This window comes from Pipistrellus kuhlii, unplaced genomic scaffold (assembly GCF_014108245.1).
Source record: "Pipistrellus kuhlii isolate mPipKuh1 unplaced genomic scaffold, mPipKuh1.p scaffold_m20_p_34, whole genome shotgun sequence".
Classification (NCBI taxonomy): Eukaryota; Metazoa; Chordata; class Mammalia; order Chiroptera; family Vespertilionidae; genus Pipistrellus; species Pipistrellus kuhlii.
The window spans coordinates 2,203,786-2,221,046 of record NW_023425534.1 but is presented as its reverse complement, the minus strand read 5'-3'; the positions used below and the strand labels follow the sequence as shown (position 1 = coordinate 2,221,046).

The window sequence follows — 17,261 nt, the reverse complement described above, 5'->3', positions numbered from 1 at the left end:
TTATCTGTAGATCTAAAATGTGAAGAGATCATCTCACATTTCCACCACAAGTCTTTGATAGAACATCACTACCCCCTTGTGGATCAGCAATAAAAATCCTTATCTTCAATCTTCCCTTCTTAAATGTTTCATTCTGCTGAACTTCCATTAAGAGTTTACATTTTCCTCACTAAGAAGGGTTATTTTATTTCAATTACTTTTTTAAAAGAGAAAAAACACTTAACATTTTAGGAGAAGCAATGCCATCAGCTTCTTTATCTTCCGCGCAGCCCCGTTCTGGAGAGTTCCTCGTATGGTGGGGACAGTTGCCGATTTCAGCCGGGAAGCACATCACCGGTCCATTTTCCCCGGAGAATACCTGAACTGACACTCCCAAACATCACTTAGAGATTATTTTTAACGATAAATGGGTAATTTCTTCGCTGCTGCATCTTTTCTCTTTCTATTTGATAATTTCACACTCTGTAACAATTTCTTTTTATCGCTTCCAAATGGTTTCATATCCAAGTGCCCCAGAAAACCAATGGGGCACATACCTCCTCAGAAATAACTTCTCAGACAAGGACGGAAAACCAAATAAAGTTTTAAAAGATTAATTCCTGATTGTATTGCTGTGCCTTCAGAAACACTTCCTGGCACTCTAAATCAACCCTGCTGAAGGAGAGAAAATAAAACCTTTTTCAAAATGGGGGGAAAAAGCCTTTGTTTTTCTTTCTTTCTTTTCTTTCATTTTAGTTGCAGGACTGCCATTCTAATACAACAGAGATCCATCTTGCTAAACAAACAGTGTAAAAAAGATGACATGAACTTAAATATGAGGGACACTAGGTTTGGCTGAAAGAACAGATCCCCTCCACAATCACACACAGGCCAGAGCCGTCCAAGGCCCGACTGGTCAGACTGCGCCGTCCCCTCCCAGGTGCTGGACACAAAGCAGGGACACGGTCATTGACTGTTACTATGAGAAGCCACATCCCAGTGTTCTGTCCACCGGTGAGGTGGGAACAAAGGAGGACAATGATTCCCTCTGCCAGTGTTTTGAAGCAGCTAAATACATAATCTCACCTGTGGTAACTGATAAGGAGAAATGGAGACAATGCCTAGTCTACTCAATGCTGTTCCAAAGCTTTTCCCATGGCAGCCAGGGAAGACCCAGGTACAAGTATCCATTCCCAGCCGTCCAAGCTGGCGGGGGGGGGGGGGGGGGGGGGCAGGCAGGGCGGGCTGGCCCGGCTTGCCTGGGGGGTTGTTAGGATTGTGGGTTTTCTTTTTTGAGAAGGCAGGAGCTATGTGAGATGACCGTAGGAAGTGAGCTCAGTGGTGAGAGGAATGGTCCCCAGGTGGTGACATGTTTGAACGGTTAAGAACTCAGCCCCAGATTTTTCCTCCGGGCGTGTCACTCTGCACTTGGAACTACAAACCACACGCAGCGCAGAGGAGCACAGCCCCAACCCGCCATCGCCCCGAGGTTACCTCTGCTCACACTCCCCGGAAGGAGCACAGCACAGTACATGACTCGAAAGGCCTGGCCATGTCTGAAAAAATAAAGTAAAAAGTGACTGCACTTCTGCCAATGAGCGAAGGACTCTGTAAGAGGACATGCAGCCCTACCAGACAGAAACAAGCACAGGGGGAACCCGGAAGCGCCATTTAAAAGATCTCTGCTCATCCCACCTCTGATGTCCATCAGCGAAAGCAAATGGACAATCCGCTGGGAAAAGTGAGGAGGGAAGGACTGTGGCTGACCCTTGGCCTCTGCTTGCAGTGGGGTGCGTAATATTTCTCTTCTGGCCCAGGATAACGAGCTAAGAAATGCTCAGGAAGCATTACCAACCTTTACACACCGAGGCCCATGACCTTCTACAAGCAATGGCGTTCAAAGCAGAGAGATGCAATACAACCTGAGAGGCACACAGCCAGCATACTGATGGGAAAGGAGGCAAAAGGAAGAGAAAACCGGGCTTTGTCTCACCATGTGAAAAATCGGGGACTGCTGTCCTCTGTCAATACACACAGAAAAGCATTCTGCTTACAAACACATGACGAGTATCATGGGATGGGGGGCCATCTACATGTTTAGCAGCCCCGCTTTCTACGACAGATAGACACACATCTTAACTCAGGGCTGATGGGCCCACATCCCTTAGGGCACACAACACAAGAACCTGAGAGCCTCATCAGCCTCTACCCAAGCCTGATTAGGTATCAGAAAAACCTGCATCACACACTACCACCGGACACAGTGAATGACCATGCACTCTGATTCATGTCACTGGACAGGGAAGTAAAGTGAGAACACTTCCTACTCCAGCACACAGACTCTGCAGAGAGGAAGGACCCTCACAGGCAGAGTAGCATCAGAAGACCCACATGTCCTTGTGAATGAAGGCCCCAAATCAGTATACGCTTGTTGGCTGTGCCCAGAGAAATGCACCATTGTCAAGCCAACGAGACAGAAGGATGGCTAACTGCAGCAAAAACAAATTTCCAAAGCTCTGCACGAGGCCCAGAGAGACGCCTGAAGGACACAGTGCTCCCCCAGGGAGATATCCCGTTACAGATATTACTATCACCCCTTCACCCGGTGGCTTAACCCCCACCCACCACCCTAAACTCAGGGAAACAAAAAGGAACACTGCCTCTTACTTCAGGACAAAGGGATGGGGCACCCCTCTTTACTGAACGATAGGATATGAATACAGCAGAGCTACAAACACTCTCTCAGAATAATGATGATGGCAAGGGCAATAAAGAAACCTCTTTATGTGGGAAAGGGAAATAGAATTGAAATCATCTAGAAAAAAAAATGAGCACGGTGAGTGATTCTAGAAGATACCGAACATTTTAAGAAATGATCTGTTTTAATGGAAATACAAAAGAAACACATATTGCATGTCACTACAGAAAACATCCAGCCACATGTTCACATGAATAAGGGACTGCCAAGCCAGACACAACGATCCTCAACAAGAGTTCTTCCTAAGAGTGAAATGCTAGCAGGACTGGTTTCTGCAGACACAGTGGAAGTTAAATCTGGTTTAACACAGAAGGAAAAGAAAAAGCGCATTCCAGGTCAATTCTTTACCATTATTGTCATCATTATGTATACCACACCTGCATCCAAAAATAATCGGAGGCTATTTACCGAAAGAGGAGGAGGAGAAACCAATAACAGTGCCATTTGAACGCGGAAAGTATTAGAAATCACAAAATAAACAAAAGCAGTGGTGATTACACCAGAAATCCAGCTAAGAATGGCCACCACAATCAGGCTCTAAGTTTGGATACAATGTTCCAGGCAGTGAAAATGTAGCAGCAGCTACCTTAGTTCTTACTTTCTCATAATATGAAACATTACAGGTAATCCTAAGAGAAAGTCATTTTTCTATCATTGCCTTCTGTAAAGGGGGCATTTGATTTCAGGTCCTATACAATACCCCGAACGCTGCAGTTCAAACGTTAAGCAGGCACTCCAACCAACTGAATGTCCAAATGACCTAAAAGTTATGCCTACACATTTAAAAGGAAGGTTGACTTTACTTTTTTCTATACACACACGCACGCACGCACACACACAGGCACATACAAGCAGTCTAAGGGAAGACTGTCAAATATCTCTCTAGAGGTCCCTCCACCCTCTTCAATAAACCGTACTGAACTCAAAGGAAAGAGCCTAACTTTACACACTAACCTCAAGTGTTTTCTGACCTTTACCGTGTCCTGCAGGGCTGGAGAAGCTCAATGGAATAGTACACTATCGGAACCCATTTTTGTATGATGATAATCCAAATAATTAAAATACAAAAAAGAATTCCTTGCAAGATTATATAAAAAGACAAGTACAAGATACACTGAAATGTCACTTGTATTAAAAGGCTAACAAGACCCCTACGGCCTCAGGTAGTCAGCTAACACCCCTCCCCGGACCCTGCACACAGCAGCTCAGTCTCTGCAATGAATGCGCTTAGTGATGGAATATGGAATAAACCCAAATTCCTCCAAAATAACCAATTCCAGGGTCCCCAAAGGAGGCAATGGCACATGAGGGGAAAGGAAGAGAACACGAGAATCACCTTCTGCTGCTTTTCCCGTAAGGAAATTAGAAAGAAGTACAACGGTGCACGACAGCCTTCCTCCAAGCCTTCGGAAGCAGAAAACCAAGGATGGCCCAAAGGAATGAGAAGTGGGGGAAGGCCACCTATGGGCTACCTCACCACCAGTCAGAGTTACAATCCCGCCAGCACATGGCCACACCGAGGACAAACAGAGGACCACAACACTGCCACTTGACCCCAAAGAACAGGCTATTTTAGGGGGAAAGCCTAAAAACTGAAGAAATGGAAAAACACACATAAGCAGGATATATAAATATGTCTCCAAGAGCAAGCAAGAGCATCCCTCTCCTCTGAAAGGAAAATCTGACCCAATCTGACCTTGAGCAGAGGTTGCTGTGACCACGTCAACATTCTGAATCCACTGAGCGGGGAGATGGGGAAACCCATGTTTCCCAGCTGCAGGACAAGCCAGGTCTTCAAGAAGACAAGGGGAGAGAGCTTCCAGAGGCCACCCAGCCTTGCCTACAGAGCCAGGGTACAAGGGTGGAGAGGAGGAGACAGTGATGGAGGTCAGGAGAGGCCACCCTGCCTGACGAGCCTCAAGAGAACACCTCACCCTCACCCTGGAAGAGCAGCAAAGCTGAGCCCCAGTCCTCTATGGGGACGGTGACCGAAGCACAACCGTATTGAACGTAAAGGAAAGAGCCTAACTTTACACACTAACCTCACGTGTGTTCTTCTGACCTTGACCGTGTCCTTCCTCTGCCCGTGGCATGGAGCCCCCAATTAGCAAGGGAAACTCTCAAAGGCATGGGTGGCATGGAGTCGGCGGGCCAGGATCCACCACCGGAAGTGATGCCTCTACTGGGAAAACGCCAACACACACAGCAGGTTGTCACCTTGTCTTCCAAGGGTCAGTAACACTACACCCTAAAAATATGCAATCCCATCAAGCTGAGTGTAGATACAGAGAGGATAAAAAAACATAACAACTTTTTAAAAGCCAAAAGAAAAGCAAACTGAGGTCACAGCAGTACTTTGAGGCGATGGGTATGATGGCCGCTGATCACTCAATATAAGCTGACAGCTAAGCCCACCAGGCAGCCGGAGCTGGCCGGCCCTCGGCAGCCCGGGCTCCTCCTCGGGAGCCCAGGTGGAGTGCCCTTGCTAGAAAAGAGCTTGAAGGTCCAAATGCTTCGAGTCCGACAGAGCTTGCTGGGAGGATGAGGCTCCAAACTCAGCCTGTCAAGAAGTGACAGCAGCTAGCAAGCGTTCCAAGTTTGGTGAGGCCAGGAAGTGGGGGCCCGAGGAGACTCACATCACTGCCCCTGCCCCGGAGCCAAGGGCAATCAGACACATACACACAAACGGTGACCCTCAGGGAGAACCTGGAGCACGGCCCCTCCTGCCCTGGCACCAAGTGTCACAGGCCCTCCCCAAAGCGCCTTGTCCTGCGTGCACAGCCTCTCTCAATTAGTGAAACGGCCAAAATAAAACAGCGCCGTATTTATGGCCCTTCGCTTCCAGTTCCGTCACCGAAACACATCCTCTTCTCACCCACTCCTCTCGTTTGCCCCAAATACATGAAAATCTCCTTCCCCCACACCGCAGGAAAGACGTGAAGATGAGAACTTTTAACCCTGTGAGGGACCGACGCGAGCATGCTGCTGCTGGTTCAGAAAGCAAGCCCTCTGCACTTGAGGTGAGCATTCAGGGTGTCATGCTGCCTGTTCAGTTCAGTACAAATGACAAATGAAAGAGTGGTAAGAACTGGCCGTTTATCAATGAGCCTTCTGATTCTCTAAGCTTGAAGATTACATATATATGTTATATATGTATATTAATATGTATATATTAACATGTATAAGTTCTTACACATCAAAGTCCCCACAAACACCCAAAATGTAGATGGTCATATAACCCTTGCACATTTCTGCACATGTGTCAAGGGTGTGATTTCACCTATAAATATAATCTTGTACATATGTATACATAAACATATGCATAGCATCCCTGTAATCTCTTTTTTGCCAAAAGAGAATCAGAGCAGCATTAAAAATTAAGTGTCCAAATTCACCTGAAAGCTACAAGATCAAAAGAACTGTTTGGATCCCAGGAGGGACACCAGGGCCAAAGGAAGGTTCTGGTACCAGGAGCACACTAGCAGCCCCTTCCCGAAAGGCACGTGGGCGACACGGGTGTCTACACTCCCTTTTCTGGGTGGAAAGGCATATGGCTTTCCTCCCCAGCCAACGGGAATACAATTTAAGGAAATTAGGAAAAGTCAAGGTAACAGGCTCCCTAAATATGGCCGACTGGGGAGCAGAAGCCATAAGGAGGGCACAAGTTCTCCTAAAAAAGACCCGGGAAGCTTATTTCCAGGGGAGGTTCAAAGACGCTTGGATGAAGGGTGTACAGAGTCTGGCTCTTCCTGAGCGGAGGACAGTAACTGGAACACCAAAAGCAGGGGCCCGCGACTCCCTTCCTGCTGGGGTGGTGTCCACTGGTGCACGCTGCCCCCACCCAGGGGGCAAGTGGACTGGACGCAAATGACACCCCGGTTTTCCTCCGACATCGGAGCAATGATCGTGGCCCCGTCTTACTCCAGCAGGAGGCACAATGGAAGCCCTGCCCTACATCTGATGGGCACCCTCACCCCAAGGAACTCCGAGGGCAGGGAACATGGCAAGGGAGACAGACAGAGCGGGCAGGGAGCCCTGGCATGCCCGGTTTCTCCCGAAGGGAAAAGACAAGTCAGAGGGTACGCAGGAAATGAGCTCACCCTCGCCCAGCAAAGTGTGCACAATCCGGACGAAGTATCTGCTTTCCCATTTAGAAATGACTTCAGCGCCGCACAGGCCCCCGCTGCCGCTGAGTGAGGGAGGACGAACACGGGTGGCCCGAGTCCCCTTGTCCTGGCCAAAGGGTCAATAGACGGTGTGCGGAGGCCCCAAAAGATCCCACGGGGGAGGAGAGGACGAGACGGACCCCTCTGCCAAAGACGGACCGGGGTCACCGAAGGTAAAGGGCAAGGAAGTACGGAGGTCCTCACTGGCCGTGGGAAGGGAGACCCCACCCTCTGGGCCGCGAGGGGTGCGAGGGCAGGAGCGGGAGCGGAGCCACGGCGAGGGGCGGGCACGCGCAGGACCCTCCCAGGGAGGGGGGAGGGGTCACACGAGGCCCTCCCGCCGGGCACGCTCGGCAGGACGGGGTCCCCCTGGCGGGGAGAAACGCGGGGACCCCGCCGGCCCTGGGAGGCGCCCACAGGGCGCGAGGGTGATGCCGGGCAGAGTCCGCATGGCCCTGCCGCCCGCGAGCCGGGGCGGCGAGGGTGAGCGCCGGCCGTGCCCCGACGGGGACCGGCCCGGGGCAGCGGGGCGCGAGGCCGGAGGGGCCCGAGGCGGATAAACTTTCCGCCCCGCGGCCCCCGTCAGGCCGGCGCGGGGGGCGAGGGGCGGGGGCCGCGCAGCGGGCCCGGAGCGGCGGCGGGGATGCCCGGTCCGGGTGGGGGAGGCGCCGGCCCTCCCTCCGCCGGCTCCTCCTCCTCGCTGGGCCCGGCCCCCGCCCGCGGCCCCCCGCCCCTCCGGCCCCAGCCCGCCCCCGGGTGGGGGTGTGCGGCGCCGAGCTCCACCGCCCCGCCAGTCACCTCAGCACCGGCCGCGCTCCGCCCCCCGCCCGCCGCCCCCTCCCCGGCCGGGGCACCCGCCGCCCGTGCCCGCCGCCGCGCCCCCGCGCTCCCTCCCGGCGCCGCCGATGCCCGGGATGTCCGGCGGGGCCGGGTCCCGCCGCCCGCCACGCCGCCCCCAGCCCTCACGCTCCGGCTCTTACCTTCCGGCTTGTTTTCGGCAGCCATTTCCCCTCCGCGCGCCACATCCTCCTCCTCCTCGCGACCGGGACCCCGAGCGCGCGCCTCGTACCGCCGCCGCCGCCGGCCCAGCCACCCCGCCGCCGCCGCGCACCCGCCCTGGCCCCGCCCCGCGGCCCACGCACTACGCCTGTTGGGTTAGGGAGCTGCCACTCACCAGTCCCGCCGCCAATCGCCTCGCACCAGGGGTCTCACTACTCTTCGGGAGGAGCGTCCTATCCCTCCGGCCCATTGGCTGGTCACCACCCAACGGAATGAAAGGATTGGTTCAGAATCAACGCCCCCTCCCCACCCACTCTCAGGAAAGCCCGCCTTCCGGACCTAAACAAAGCTTCCCAGTGGCCAGAGCCCGAAGGAACTGTCCAATCCAAAAGGGACCTACACGGAATATTTCCTCGAGGCCGAGACGTGGCGTCTTGATTGGACGTCACTACAGTGTTTCCCAGGCCGTCCAGACCAATCAAAGGGGGTTCCCGGAACTCGGGAGCGGCGAAGGGAAGCCCCGCCCTCGAGCGTGACCGTCATGAGGCCGGCGCTCGCTCATTGGCGCGTGGGGGCTTTTCCCGCGTGCTCCCGGGGCTGAAGGACGTTCCCGGGGAAGCCGCTGCCGGCGGCGCGTGGGGTCCGGGTGGCCGCGGAGGGCGCAGCGGCATCGCCAGAATTTCGAGGCCTGGTGCAGCCGGGGCACGGCGGGGACTGGCGGGCCTCGCGGCTGAGGTCCGCCGGGCGCCGCTCTCCCCGGAGCCGGCTTGGCCCGGGATTGGGGCGTCGCTGCCGGCCTCGGGGTGGGGAGGGGCGCACCTCCCGCCAGGACCCGCCCCTTCCCGGCCCCCGGCGCCCGGCGCCCGGCCCCCTCTGCCCGCGTCGCCGCGGCCGCCGCCCCACGCGCGGTGCCCAGCCCGCCGGGGCCCGCCTCCCGCTCCCCACCCGTGGTGTGTCCCGTTGTCCCCTTTTCTAGCTGCTTAAAATACTGAAACTTTATTTTGGTCACGTTGGCCATGTGACCCCAGAGCGGATGACTCAGACGCCTGTCCCAGGATGAGGCCGCCGAGCAAAACGCAGGGAAACGGGGCGCCTGGGCGCGCCTGCTGGGAGGGCCGGCGAGGCGAGTCTCCTTCCCCCGGGGCTCACCTCCGTGGCTTCCCCGCACACACACAGCGTCCGCTTCACTCGCGCTCCGTGCCAGGTGGGGGACCAGCTGGGTGTCAGTCGGGGAGAGCGAGCCCAGACGCAGGTTGGGCTCGGCCCGTGGGGGGACAGGCGCGGCTGCAGGTTTCTGGAGATCCGTCCACGCCTCGTGGACGCGCACACACGGGACGGAGAAGCCCAGAGCCCGGTGAGATGGCACAGATGGGATGCCCACGCCCAGGGACATTCAGGGATCGTGCACGTGGACAGGTCTTGCCAGAAGCCTCGGAGAGGGCTGCCCCCTCGAAGTTTTAGGAGACGTGGAGGGAAAAGCAGCACTCCAACCCCTCCCGGTGGACCTTGTGCGGTCAGCACCGAGGACACCGCCTGCCTCCGCACTTCACTTCTCTCCTTTGCTGCTGTGGATGGCAACCAGCAGAATCAGCGAAAGGTCCTCCCCGAAGTGTTTTTGGCATCAAGAATGGCTGTCAGAGTGAATTCTGTGCCAATCTTAACATGTGTTCTTTTTCCCTAGTCTTCACAAGCAAAAAATGTCTCAGGTTTTCCAGAAATGAAGCTGTCCCGAAAGAACAGTTTGTATTGCCCACGCATTCCTCAACAAACTTTAATTATATGAGCCTCAAAAAAAAAATACAAGATTTTTAACAATGGGGGTGCCGTAATTTACCGATGAGCGTTCTCAACAGCGCCTACGTTGACAATGTGTGTTGGGGAGCATATTCTTGAAAGTGCCGGCGGATTGAAAGTCCATATACCCCTTTGAAAAGCAATTTTACAGCATGTATTAAAAGCCATAAAAAAAATTTTTTTTAAAAAGGCTGCATCCTTTGACCCGGTAATCTTACTTCTGGGAACCTATTCTAAGGAAATAACACTGAATGCCAAAAAGGCTCTAGGCGTGAAGGTTCCCGTCACCGGATCACTGGCAGCCTCCGGGTCGAGGCCAGTGTTGGGTATTTAGTGAGTGAGTTGTGCTATGTCCCCACCATGAAACATTACGGCAGTCGCAGGCATCAGAGCCAGAAAGGAAAGCGTGCCGATGGCTAGACGGGGACAAAGAGGCGTTAAAATTTACCGTATTCATTTATTGTACATGGTGTGACTCTAGGCCTACAGAAACAGCACTTTGTAAAAAGACTGATAGAAAATACTACACCCATTGGGGCGATTACGTGTGGTTTTTCTTGCTGTTTCTATTTTCTGTAATACAGTCATAACTATACAGCTTTTTTTAAATATATTTTACTGATTTTTATTTTTTTTTTTTTACCTAGTGGAAGAGAGAGGTATAGAGAGTTAGAAACATCGATGAGAGAGAATCATCGGCCAACTGCCTCCCGCACACCCCCTATTGGGAATGTGCCCGCAACCAAGGTACATGCCCTTGACCAGAATCGAACCTGGGACCTTTCAGTCTACAGGCCGACTGAGCCAAACCAACTTCGGCATAACTATACAGTTTTTATCATTAAAATGTGTATGTAGCCTGTCGGGCGTGGCTCAATGGTTGAGTGTCAACCCTATGAACCAGGAGGTCAAGGTTGGATTCCCTGTTGGGGTACATGCCAGGTTGTGGGCTCGATCCTGTGTGGGGCATGCAGAAAGTAGCTGTCCATGATTCTCTCTCATCATTGACGTTTCTCTCTCTCACCCTCTCCCTTCCTCTCTGAAGTCAATAAAAATACATTTTTTAAATATGTCTTTCCATTTAAAAATAATGAAGCCTGGTGCCCGCTACAGACCAGACCCCGTTAGATCCTGAGGCTGTGAAGGTGAATGAAGTTGTGTCTCCCTCCAAGGGGCTGCTAGCCCAGCAGGGGCTAAAACAGCAGGCCAAGGTGCAGTGGGGACACACACAGAAGGTAATGAACTTCACCGGGGCCTCGAGACAGCGTCGCCCTCACCACTGACATCACCTGTGGAAGGCGCCTCAGACCCGGGCTGTGAAGGCCCTCCTCAAAGTGCAGGCGGGGGCCTGCGGGGCGGAGGGATCCTCAGCACACTTTCTGTGGATCCACAGGTCGAACTGTTTTCCGAAGGATGCGTCAATCTCTGGTGCGTGGACAGCCAGGCTTTCCAGAGGCGACGTAATATGGGATGTCCACCCGGCCTGAAAGCAGAAGCAGACAGAAGCCAGCATCTTCTATTAAGTAAGATATGAAAGAGATTAGTAGATCTATGAAACAATGCCACTCTTATTTGTTGTTTTGAGGTTTTTATCTGTTTATCAAAAAATATGGTATATACTGCCGAAACCGTTTTATCTCGGTGGATAGTCGGCCTGCAGACTAAAGGGTCCCAGGTTTGATTCTGGTCAAGGGCATGTAACTTGGTTGTGGGCATATCCCCAGTAGGGGGTGTGCAAGAGACAGCTGATCGATGATTCTCTCTCATCGATGTTTCTATCTCTCTCTCCCTTCCTCTCTGTATAAAATCAATAAAAATATACTTTAAAAAATCAATAAAATATATATTTAAAATATGGTGTATGTTAGTACATAATGGGCTTATTTTTAATGAACTCATGAATATTTTTTAAATTGCTATACAGTACATGAACTATAGGTAGATTACATGAACAACAGCTCTTTGAGGTCCTCCATCCCTTTGAAGAGTTTACAAGGACCCTAAGACCAATGAGTGTGAGGACTGCTGGGTAGAGGGGAGAGATTTCCGGGGCTGGTTGGCAGTATAACCAAGTCTGCTTTACTAGGTCGCTTATAACAACAAATGTATTCCCCACAGTTCTGGAGGCTGCAAGTCTGACACCAGGGTATGCCCTCAAACGTCCCAGAACAGAGGGGGGCAGCAAGCTCGCTCCTGCCCTACAAGGGCACTAATCCCTCCCTGGGCCCCTTCATGGCCTCCCCCCAATGCCAATCCCCTCCCAATACCCCACCTCCTCCTGCTGTCACCTGAGGGGGGAAGGGTAGCATGTCCATTTGAGAAGGATGCAGCCATCTAGTCCACAGTAGCTGGTGTTTGTCTGCGTGGGAGGGCGGCCAAGAGGTGGGCATGTCCAGCTCGGGAAGACATGCTGGGCCCGCACCCTGAGTCCTTACCCGGCTGGGTGCTCCAGGGAAGAGGGCGCTGTCCAGGAACGGGTGGAGATGGGTGGATAATAAGAATACCGGAGTGTTCGTTTTTAACCTCAAAAAATATTTTAAACCTGGCCAGTGTGGTTCAGTGGTTGAGCGTCCACCTATAAATCAGGAAGTCATGGTTCGATTCCCGGTCAGGGCACATGCCCAGGTTTCGGGCTCCTGTGGGGCGTGCAGGGGACAGCTAATCAATGATTCTCATCATTGATGTTTCTCTCCCTCCCTCCTCCTACCTCTCTGAAATTAATAAAAAATATATTTTAAAATATATATTTTAAAACCAGCTTTCTTTCCTGGTCAGCTTTCTGAAGTAACTAAAGTAACTTTCTGTAATTCCTGGTGATGATGATGAGAAAGGGTTTGGACTTGCTTCTGTCAATGGGGGTTAGGAAAGCTCCGGATTGCTGCCTTGAGAGAGGGAGTCCTGGGCGGAACCCATTTCAGAGGCTCAGAGACTCCTGAAGGGAAAACAGGTGTCAGCACGCTCACCTCCACCCACCCAGATGGGAAAGAGTCCCCTGTCTCTGCCTGCCTGGGTTCTGAAAGGCTGAACTTTTTTTTTTTTTTAATATATTTTATTGATTTTTTACAGAGAGGAAGGGAGACGGATAGAGAGTTAGAAACATCAATGAGAGAGAAACATCAATCAGCTGCCTCTTGCACACCCCCTACTGTGCTCGCAACCAAGGTACATGCCTTTGACCGGAATCAAACCTGGGACCCTTCAGTCAGCAGGCTGACCCTCTATCCACTGAGCCAGAACAAGCCTTACACTGTCCTGCAAACCCTCCCCTTTCCTCCCGTCTGCACCCCACCCGCCTTCACTCCACAGTATGACAGCCCTTATTATCTCGGGATGTCTACTCTTAGTAGGAAACTTAGAGGAAACTTGCCAGACACACCACATATAACGAGATCTTTAGGACTCCTAGGGCTGAACTTCAGCTCATTTGGGATATCATCCTATATAATAAAAGGCTAATATGCAAATTAACTGAACAACGGAATGACAAGTCGCTATGATGTGCTTTGACCACTAGGGGGCAGACGCTCAATGCAAGAGCTGCCCCTAGTAGTCAGTGTGCTCCCACAGGGGGCTGGTGAGTGCAGTGGTGGTGGCGGGAGCCTCTCTCGCCTCAGCAGCAGTGCTAAGGACCCCTTGGGGGATGTCCACCTGCTGGCTTAGGCCTGTTTCCCCCTGGGAGGGTGCAGGCCAGGCTTAGGCTCTCTCCCCTACTCCCAGTGCACGAATGTCATGCACCGGGCCTCTAGTCTATATTTATAAAAGCCTAATAATCAAATTGTCCCCTCGGGAGTTCAACCAGGAGACCAAGAGTTAGATCACTCACTATGATGTGCACTGATCACCAGGGGGCGGCGCAGAATGAAGGAAGGCCCCGGCCAGCAATCAGAAGGCCCCGATCAGCCCTGATCATCAGCCAGGCCAAGGGGCCCTGCCCCTGCATGAATTTTGTGCACTAATCCTCCAGTTTTGAACATAAAAGCCTGATTTGTGGACCCGGACTTTGCTGAAACTTCTAAATGAGTAAGCAGTTTCATGTGTTCAACATGCTGGAGTTTAGCCAAGTCAGAATGGACTGTAGCAGCAGGTAAAGGACCCACCGCACCACTTCTGGCGGGTTTGTTTTTCTGGTGGTGTTAACACCCAGAACATAGCACTTCGTGATAGAAATTTCAAGAGATGCTGCTTAAACAACAGTGATCATCGAAAACCCTTTGCACTTCGTTCAGCGACTGCACAGAACAAGCCTGAGCGCCCCTGACTGCTCCGAGGCTTGGAGTTGGGGCATGATGCCTTGACGGGATGGGTCTCACCTGCTCATCCCACCAAAGGAGTCAATCCCCTCTCCTCCCCCCTTTTTTTTTAATTGATTTCAGAGAGGAAGGAAGAGGGAGGGAGAGAGATAGAAACATCAGTGATGAGAGAGAATCATTGATCAGCTGCCTCCTACACGCCCCACACTGGGGATCGAGCCCATAACCCGGGCAGGTGCCCTGACCCGGATTCGAACCATGACCTCTTGCTTCATAGGTCAATACTCAAGTACTGAGCCACACGAGCTGGGCATATCAGTCCCATTTCTTCCTGGACTTTCCCTTTAAAACTGGAGCCTGGCCGAAACCGGTTTGGCTCAGTGGAGAGAGCGTCGGCCTGTGGACTGAAAGGTCCCAGGTTTGATTCCGGTCAAGGGCATGTACCTTTGTTGCAGGCACATCCCCAGTAGGAGGTGTGCGGGAAGCAGCTGATCCATGTTTCTCTCTCATGGGTGTTTCTAACTCTCTATCCCTCTCCCTTCCTCTCTCTGTAAAAAAATCAATAAAATACTTTAAAAAACAAAACAAAACTGGAGTCTATCCCCTCTCTCTTGAGCCTTTGCCATTACAACCTGATAGGTTTTGCTCTTGAATTTGAACTCAGGACCAAAGAAATAGCTTATTGTCTAAAGAGGGAGAAGGTTAATGAGATGGGTTTCCTGGCATGCGGACAGCTCCTTGGCTCCTGCAGTTGACAGATGGAGGCAGCCAGGATGCCACCTCTGCTTCCGGGGACCAGAGACACCGGGCAGGCGCCCCCGGCTCCCTGCAGGCCGGGAGGTCGTCCGGGGGCTCACCGTTGTGTTCTGGTTTCGTGCTTTTTTGCCTCTCTGCGTCCCGGTGCGTTTTACTTCAACTTCCAGTCTTCCGCAGGGAACTGGGATTAAGTTGGTGAAAATTAAATGCCTGTCAAGACCCCCAAAGGAATAAGCTGCTGTTGTATGAGTTCTACTGTCTCAGACGATCCCGAAGAGTGGAGAGCAAAACCATCCACCACCAGCTAGCCCAGTGGTCGGCAAACTCATTAGTCCACAGAGACAAATATCAACAGGACGATTGAAATTTCTTTTGAGAGTCAAATTTTTTAAACTTAAACTTCTTCTAACGCCACTTCTTCAAAATAGGCTCGCCCAGGCCGTGGTATTTTATGGAAGAGCCACACTCAAGGGGCCAAAGAGCCGCATGTGGCTCGCGAGCCGCAGTTTGCCGATCACTCATCTAGGGAGGAAATAGAAAGGGAGTCAGGGGCTCGGGGGCATTTCATCCTCATTAGCTTTTCCATGTTACTTTTTTAAAAATATTTTTTATTGATTTTTTTAGAGAGGAAGGGAGAGGGACAGAGAGCTAGAAACATCAATCAGCTGCCTCCTGCACATCCCCTACTGAGAATCAAGCCCACAGCCATGGCACATGCCCTTGACCAGAATCGAACCTGAGACCCTTGCTTGAGTCCATAGGCTGATGCTCTATCCTCTGAGCCAACCCAGTTAGGGTTCCATGTTACTTTTTAAAAAATATTTCTGTTGATTTTTTAGAGAGAGAGGAAGGAAGAGGAAGAGAGAGAAACGTGGATGGGCTGCCTCCTGCACAACCCCTCCAGGGATCAAGCCATCAACCCTTTGATGCACAGACTGACCCCCAGCTAACTGAGCCACCAGGCCAGGCAGCTTTTCTATATTCCAAGGGAGGTGAGCAGCTTCTTTTTCTTTAAATGTGAAGCTGTGGGATGTTCTGCAACCATTAAAATGGTGGGGAGCCAAAACCAGTTTGGCTCAGTGGATAGAGCATCAGCCTGCGGACTGAAAGGTCCCAGGTTCAATTCTGGTCAAGGGCATGTACCTTGGTTTCGGGCATATCCCCAGTAGGGGGTGTGCAAGAGGCAGCTAATCTATGATTCTCTCTCATCGATGTTTCTAACTCTCTATCCCTCTCTCTTCCTCTCTGTAAAAAATCAATTTAAAAAGAAATATTTTTTAAAAATGGTGGGGAGGCCCTGTTAGCTGGAGCGTTATGCTGCACACCAAAAAGGTGGTGGGTTCAAACCCCTTTGGGGCGGATATGGCTCTCTCTCCCTTCCTCTCTCAAATCAATAAACATACCCTCGGGGGAGGTTAAAAAAAAAAAGTGAGTGGGGGCGGTGGATTGAGGTTGCTGCTGTAGAAGTTCCTCTACCTGAAATGTGTATTGAAACAGGAAGGCACAGCTTCATGTACACTATTTTCATAGGTGTACAGATATAGTGTGTATTACATATGTAGATATCCTTGTATACACAGGAAAAGCCTCTGGAAGAATAACAAGAAGTCTAACTAGTACCTATAGTGACCTTGGAGGGAGGAACAGAAAAAAAATAAGGCTTGTTCTTCTTTTGTTATTCCTTCTCTTTTTTAAGATGTTCATTCTTCCAACAGATCTTTTTTTTATTTTATTTTTTTTAGAAATTCGGTTATGCATTCTTTTTTTTTCTTTTTTTAATATATTTTATTGATCTTTTTACAGAGAGGAAGGGAGAGGGAGAGAGAGTTAGAAACGTCAATGAGAGAGAAACATCGACCAGCTGCCTCTTGCACACTCCCTACTGGGGATGTGCCAGCAACCAATGTACATGCCCTTAACCGGAATCGAACCTGGGACCTTTCAGTCCGCAGGCCGACACTCTATCCACTGAGCAAAACCGGTTTCGGCTTCCAACAGATCTTTACTGACTGGGTGCCTACGATGGGCCAGACACTGTTCCAGGTCCTGGGAAGACAGCAGTGAGCATAACAGACCAGGAACCCTGCCCTCATGAAACTGACGGGGAAGTGGGGAACACTGGTAAACAAATATGGGATCCGAGGTTAGAGAGTGTTTGAAGAAAAATCAAGTACGAGGAGAAGGGATGATGAGGGTGCTATTTTAGATAGAGTGGGTCTGAGCCTGAAGGAAGTGGGAGAAGCCATGCAGTTATGGTTGGTGGGGGAGATGGGGAGAACATTCTAGGCAGAGGAAACAGCACGTGCAAAGGTCCTGAGGCAAATGCACACGGGGTGTAGGTCCTGTGATGAGGCCGTGCAGAAAGAACACAGAGACATGGATCCAAAGAGAAAGCTGAGGACAAATCGCACAGAACTTTGAATTCCCAGAGACCACAGGGAATCAATGGTTCTCTCTCATCATTGATGTTTCTCTCTCTCTCCCTCTCCCTTCCTCTCTGAAATAAACAAAAGCATATTTCTTTTAAAAATCAGCTGCATTTATTGGCAAGAATCATTG

The 17,261-nt window shown here is 51.4% G+C and overlaps 1 protein-coding gene across 3 annotated transcripts in view; it reads right to left on the bottom strand.

Moving 5' to 3' along the window:
• CAMTA1 (calmodulin binding transcription activator 1) overlaps nt 1-8,210 on the bottom strand; it is a 551,076-nt gene extending 542,866 nt beyond the window's left edge. Inside the window, exon 1 of one of the 3 annotated variants that reach the window (XM_045570571.1) lies at nt 7,884-8,210. In XM_045570571.1, the coding sequence (XP_045426527.1) occupies nt 7,884-7,908 (25 nt within the window). In that variant the 5' untranslated portion in view covers nt 7,909-8,210. The remainder of the gene's footprint in view (nt 1-7,883) is intronic. The other 2 variants (XM_036460843.2, XM_036460846.2) reach the window with 2 other exon arrangements.
• Between the last annotated feature and the right edge of the window lie 9,051 nt (nt 8,211-17,261).